The following is a 6,000-nucleotide window of genomic DNA, read 5'->3' as shown; positions in this document are numbered from 1 at the left end:
CCTCGGACCCTTAACCTGCTGTCACCACGTGATCCAGCGACTGCTTGTCTGGGGATACACACAAAAGCTTTGAAAACACGACCTGGAACCAACACCTGGTGCCCACGTTCACTGGAGCATGACTTACAACCTCCGAAGGGTGGAAACGACGGCCCTGTCCATCCGTGGGGATGACTGGGCGCCCAGGACGGGCTGTGGACTCAATGGAGAATCAGTCAGCCTTAACAAGGAGGGAAGCTCTGACATGGGCTACAGTGTAGATGAACCCCGAGGACGTCAGCTAAGTGAAATCAGCCGGACACAAAAGGATGGTGGGACGATTCCGCTCACACATGTCCTGGGGGTAGTCAGCTACCCGGAGACGGGAAGTAGAATGGCCGTTGCCAGGGCAGGCGGGAGGGGGGACTGGGAACTCCCCAGTTCGTGTTGAATGGGTGCTGAGTTCAGGATCACCAGAAAGTTCTGGAAATGGAGTGTGCTACATCAAAAATAAAACTAGAAAGTTCATTATACTTGAATTTTAAAATATATACTTTTTATATTTCATCTAGCTGTAGCCATGACAAAAAGAAAAAAAAAAAAAAGCCAGTTGGACAGATTGTAACATGGGACCAACTCGCCATGAATGTGATGTGCGTTTTCAGAGGAAGTTAGGGTGTAAAGAGGTTGTCTTCTCCTGGCTCCAATCCTGACTCACAGAAATTCCTCCCAGGCCCCCTCCCCCCAAACTGAAAACAGCGATGAAAGCTTCCTGGTGAAACAAATTCTCAGTAAAACCGTGTTGGGAGGGGGCTGCTCCGTCACCACAGATAGGACCAGAATTAAGACTTTCTACAGAAACAAAGCAAGCTTCACAGACGTGGTTAAACCCCAAACAGAGAGTCGGACACAGTTATACACTCGGTCCTTGGGGCAAAATGGTCTGGGCTCAGAATCTTCCAACTGCAGGCGTCCAAGGGTCACCTTCTGAACTTCGGGTTTGGAAATATATCACAGCATGGATTTAAGAGCAGACTTTACTCTCGGGCAGTTTGTTATTTGGTCAACACCGTTAAGTACATGACAGTCCCTGAGTCCACCAGGCAGGACAGAGGGTAGGTGATGGCAGAGAATCCGCAGCGCGGGACCCCCAAAGTTGCAGGGCAGGGGTGGCTGGACTCCTCTGGTTGTGCCCAGCACCTAAGCAGGGCTTCTGCTTGGAACGTGCTTGACACGGCCTCGCCCACCTTGGCATGGTCCTGGGAAGCAGATCCTTGGGTACCAGGGCACGGAAGGCCAACAATTCTAGAGGAGATGCAAGTGCGCCCTAATTCTCAAGGGATGGGGATGGGGCTGCAGCCCAGGGAGATGAACGGCTGGCAGGGCTTGGCCTGTGGCACCCTCAGCAGCTGACAGCAGTGTGCCATGCCACCCCCGTGGGCTGTCAGGGTGCAGGGCCTGGGGGGAGTGTCTGCCCAACACCAAGCAGCCCATCCTCCTAAAGGGAGTGCCTGCTCTTCCCTGCTTACCTTCTTTGGCATCATACCACTTGAAATGCCACACTTCCTCGCCCACGGCTCTCCACTCCGCCTTGTATTTGAGGATGGGCACCCCACCAGTGGCCTCGGGCTCATCAAACTGCACCTGTGCTGTGCTAGAGTATGGCTCCACCTGGTCGATGGACGGCGAAGATGGGGTGTCTGTGGGGAGGGTACAGATGAAGACCCTGGTAAGCCTCACCAGGTCCAGGACAGAACTCTTGGCCACAAGGCGAGTCTCTCATTTCTGCTCATTCTTGGGAATCTTATCACCTAGATCCCGTCCCCCAGCCCGCCTCACCATATGATCCTCTCCCCACAGGTCCTGTGCCCACACCCTCCAGCCTCCACAGGCTCCCTGCTTCCTGACCCCCTCTCTCTGTCTTTGGCCCTCCAGCCTTCTCTTCTTTCACTCTCCTGGTGTCACCGAAGGGCATGGACCAGGCCAGCAAGGGGAAGGGTAGCGCAGCCATGAGGGGGCTCACCTGCTTGGACAAGGATGAACTCCAAAGACTCCTGCCCAATGCGGTTCACTGCAGTACAGTTGTAATTTCCGAAATCGTTTTCGGAATCTGGGGTCACCTTTGGAAAGAAGGAACTCGTGGGTTCTGAGTGTCCCAAGCAATGGCCACCAACTCAGATCTTTATTTATTGGATGAATTTGTAAAGAAAAGAACCCGGAAAGCATGAACCATAAGCTCCAACCCAACCTGAAGCCAGAGAGAACTGCCACGGGGCCAGCGAGAAGGGGCACCCTTGGCCTCCCGGGCCATGACCCGGCCCCAGGGAGAGAAAAGGGGCAGGGCTGAGGCTCAGTTTCTTCTGTAGCCGATGGCTCCCCTGGACAGGATGTCTGAGAAGCAAGTGAGAAGATGTTAGCTGCATAGAGGAGCCGATCCGGAGTCGGACGGTGCCTTCTCCCCGCTCCCCTGCCCCCGCCCCGACTCACCTCCAGATAGCTGGCGGAAGGGGTATTGTAGATCTTGATATTGCTGTAGTTGGAGCTCGGTAGCAGCTGACCATCTCGAAACCACGAGATGGTGGCACTGGGGTAGGCAAATACCTCGCATGTGATGTTCACCTGGTTCCCCTCCCACGTGTACACGGCCACGGGGCCCTGCAGCTTGGGAGCATCTGCAAGGAACCACAATGCCGATCAGGAAGACCACGACTACATAGGAGCCCCATACGCCCCGTCTCCCAGCCCCTGGAGGGCGGGTGCGCCCCAAACAGAGCCAGCGCTGGGATGTAGTGAAGGTCAGGCTGGTTCAGCGGTCCTATGAGCCACGTGGGAGGACAGAAGGGCTCGTGAGCTTGGGACAGTGTCAGGGGATGACTTGGGGACAGAGCTCTGGAATGGCTCGGGCAACTGCCACCAGGAGCATGAGCAGAGCCAGTGGGATGCAGCTCGGGTTCTGGCTGCCGTTGTCCCCTTTCAGCCCGACCCTGCACGGTCCCCTCCCCTCATCCTTCCACAACTGCAGCTCACACTGCACTTCCAGGTACATGGACTGGGAGTCCTGGCCGATGGTGTTGCTGGCCGTGCAGACGTACTCTCCCGCGTCCGTGTACTGGATGCTCTTCAGGGTGAGGGACGACACGCGGGCGTGGCTGTGCACCACCAAGTGCCCGTCCAGAGTCTGCCGGGAGGGAAGAGAGTGCGTGAGAGCCCATGGTGGCGTGGGGGGAGGAGACCGGGCCATCTCTTGTCTGGGACTAGTCTCACCTTCTCTCCCCAAGCTGTGCCCATGTCTCTTACTTATGGTCCCAGCTAGTGTGGGAGGCTCTGGAGAGCGCCACGGGAACTCGAGTGCATCCAAAATAGAAAATGGGACTCAGTTCATGGGAAGCAGCCTAGACTCCGTGCCAAGATTGGTTCGGGACAAGGACAAGCAAGGTCCCCCAAGACGACTTTGGCACATCTAAGATGGAAGCAAAAGCCCTGGCCAGTGGAGAGTCCAGCAGCAACAGCTCTGCGTCCTGAGATTCTGGGAAACCTGCGCCCTGTGCTTTCCTTCCAGGCGTCTGCCCATCTGGCAGCTCCATGGTGCACGTATGCATAATGGGAAATCAGAGCACGCCAAGTGCAGGCACTTATACAAGAAACCTATATTTCTGCAGATGCCTTGCCTTCCTGAAGGCTTAAAAGTGAAATAATTTCATTCAAGAGAAAGTCCAACAGCTCAGTGGTGAGGAACTCTTGAGCTGGAAGTGAGGTCCCTGGGTCCCCTCTCCAGGGACAGTGGCACAGAGTCCCAGGCAGTCACCACCAGATTCTGCATTCTAGCCCTTGATAATGTAATTGGCTTCCCCAGTCTCTGGAATTCCAGTGATTGGTCAAAGGGGGAATAAGCCTGTGATTCCTAGGCAATGGGTTCTGGAATATGTCCAAGGGGCTCCTGCCTTGATGCTCGAAGTGAAATGGTTGCCAGCCTAGGAAAAGTCTGGGCACGTTGCCCAAGGTCAGATCCTCAAGAAAGTTGGTAATCTGAAGAAGGAGTCTCGCTCCTCGTAGGCTGGGGCACACTCTTATCTCTAGCACATGATATTCTGTGGAGACGGCCAGGGGAGCGCTCTCCATATGGCACCTGTCGTCCCATGGGGCTGGGCCTTTAAAGAATGAAAGAACACCTGTTTCATTCAGGTTCTTCTGATGTGCTGGTTTGGAAGCCCGAAACCCAGAATTGCAATGTCACACACAGCCGGTTTGGGCAGCTCAAACACAAGGTTCCATGGGCCTTGTGGGGCAGTCTTCACAGACCTAAGGGACCCAAGAAGTCCCTCTGACCATCACTAAGGAATTAATCCATCTCAGGCATTTAAGCCCCACTGAGGTAGGTATCTGGAAGCTGGACACCAGTGCAGGCAAGGAGGCAGACGGCCGAGCAAAATCACCACTGCCTACGGGCCATTCTGCTCTCAGAGGAGTGCCCGAAGCCCAGGCTCTCACCTCATCTGACCCGTAGATCTGCAAGGCTGACTGGCTGAGGAGATGCTACACATTAGTGAGAGGTGACCACAGACGGGTGTGGAGCACTTGACTAGAAAGCCGTGAGACATCGCAGGGTCTCTGGATCCTAGGACCCCCTTTATTGTGGGCTGACAGGGTTGTCCCAATACACCCCAGTGGCACTTCCATGAGCCATCCAAAAATGAACCCATCAGTCTAAGCGAGTGGCATCGAGGGCATCCCTGCAAACACCTCTAGAGAGCTGACCTGACCGGTTTGCCACTCCTTTCTGCCCCAGACACAATGGGATAAAGGCAGAAAAGGCTCGAGATCTACCCCCTGCCCTTCTGGTTATCTCAGTGAGAACACAGGTTCAGCCGACCGTGATACCGGCCAGCGGCTGAACTATGATCGTGTGTCATACAGACAAGCTTGTCCTGGGCTCAACACCCATAAACATGGAAAACTGACCAGATCATTGGGAAGTCAAGAGAACATTTCCACAATGGAAGCAATATTGCAGCAAAAGATGCAAAGAGAGTCATGTAGGGAAGAGGAGGACAGTAACAACAACAAAGCAGAGCATGACCAGTCTACTCAGAATGTTCTAGAAAGTGGTTGAAGAGAAGTTTGGGAAGTGGTTTCATTGACAGCCATGATTTCCTCCCCTTCTAGGTGGTCTAAATTTCTCTGTGTGGAAAATTTTCTCATTTCATGGTGTCAAGAGGCCAGGAGACACTCCTCTACACAGAATTCTTGTTTCGCAGTGGCTCACGACAGGATTGGGGATGGGAATTTGTCAGATGCCCAGTTCGTGCTCCAGGGGGAAGCACACAGACTTCCAGTGCGATTAGACTGTTTCCCTCTGAAATGTTTTACTGTGGCACCAGGACAAAGGCAAGGAGTGCCAGCTATGAGCCATCCAGGTAGGGGTCCTGCTGACAGTTCAGCCTTGCAGAGGAAGCAGATGATCCCTGGGCAAGAATGGAAGGACGGCTGGGACAAGAAGACCCTGTTTTGCAAAAATAGCAATGTAGGGCAATTACAGTTACCTTCTCATCAAAACATTTTTTGTATCCCTTGTTCCAGATGAAAGTGCTAATTTTCCGAGCTTACAGAAAAAAACTGGCCATAGCCCAAGCCTTCTCTGGAACTCATCTGGACTTAAAGGTCTTTGTCTCTGAATGAGACAAATAGGAAGGAATGGAACTTCTGAGCCCAAGGGGCGGCACTCACTTGAAAGTCAATTACATCCAGAGTGAGATACTCAAGATAAGGATACTTCTGGAGAACGGAAGTGAGTTGTCTGCTTTCCTGGGAGTAAATCTATTACTTCCACTTATAATAATAATTCTCCTACCATCCCTTAATGCTCCCTGATGAATCTCCCCTCCCCTTCCAGCCAGGTCCACATCAGAATGACAGGGGAAGATGCAGAAGGCCAAGCAGAACTTGTAGTAGCAACTTCTGTAGTTGCTCAGAAGTGGGTGATAACGAACCCTTCTTTTCTCCCTTCCCCAATCCCAGTGGGTC

The 6,000-nt window shown here is 53.4% G+C and overlaps 1 protein-coding gene across 25 annotated transcripts in view; it reads right to left on the bottom strand.

Moving 5' to 3' along the window:
* The window catches only part of NCAM1 (neural cell adhesion molecule 1), a 298,788-nt gene that overhangs the window by 40,749 nt on the left and 252,039 nt on the right, over positions 1-6,000 (bottom strand). For all 25 annotated transcript variants that reach the window (XM_047691566.1, XM_047691573.1, XM_047691575.1 and 22 more), the window contains 4 exons: positions 3,007-3,157; positions 2,467-2,651; positions 2,003-2,099; positions 1,509-1,679 (listed from right to left, as the gene is read on the bottom strand). In XM_047691566.1, the coding sequence (XP_047547522.1) occupies positions 1,509-1,679; positions 2,003-2,099; positions 2,467-2,651; positions 3,007-3,157 (604 nt within the window). The remainder of the gene's footprint in view (positions 1-1,508; positions 1,680-2,002; positions 2,100-2,466; positions 2,652-3,006; positions 3,158-6,000) is intronic.

This window comes from Lutra lutra, chromosome 10, assembly GCF_902655055.1.
Source record: "Lutra lutra chromosome 10, mLutLut1.2, whole genome shotgun sequence".
Classification (NCBI taxonomy): domain Eukaryota; kingdom Metazoa; phylum Chordata; class Mammalia; order Carnivora; family Mustelidae; genus Lutra; species Lutra lutra.
This window is presented reverse-complemented; position numbering and strand designations above follow the sequence as displayed.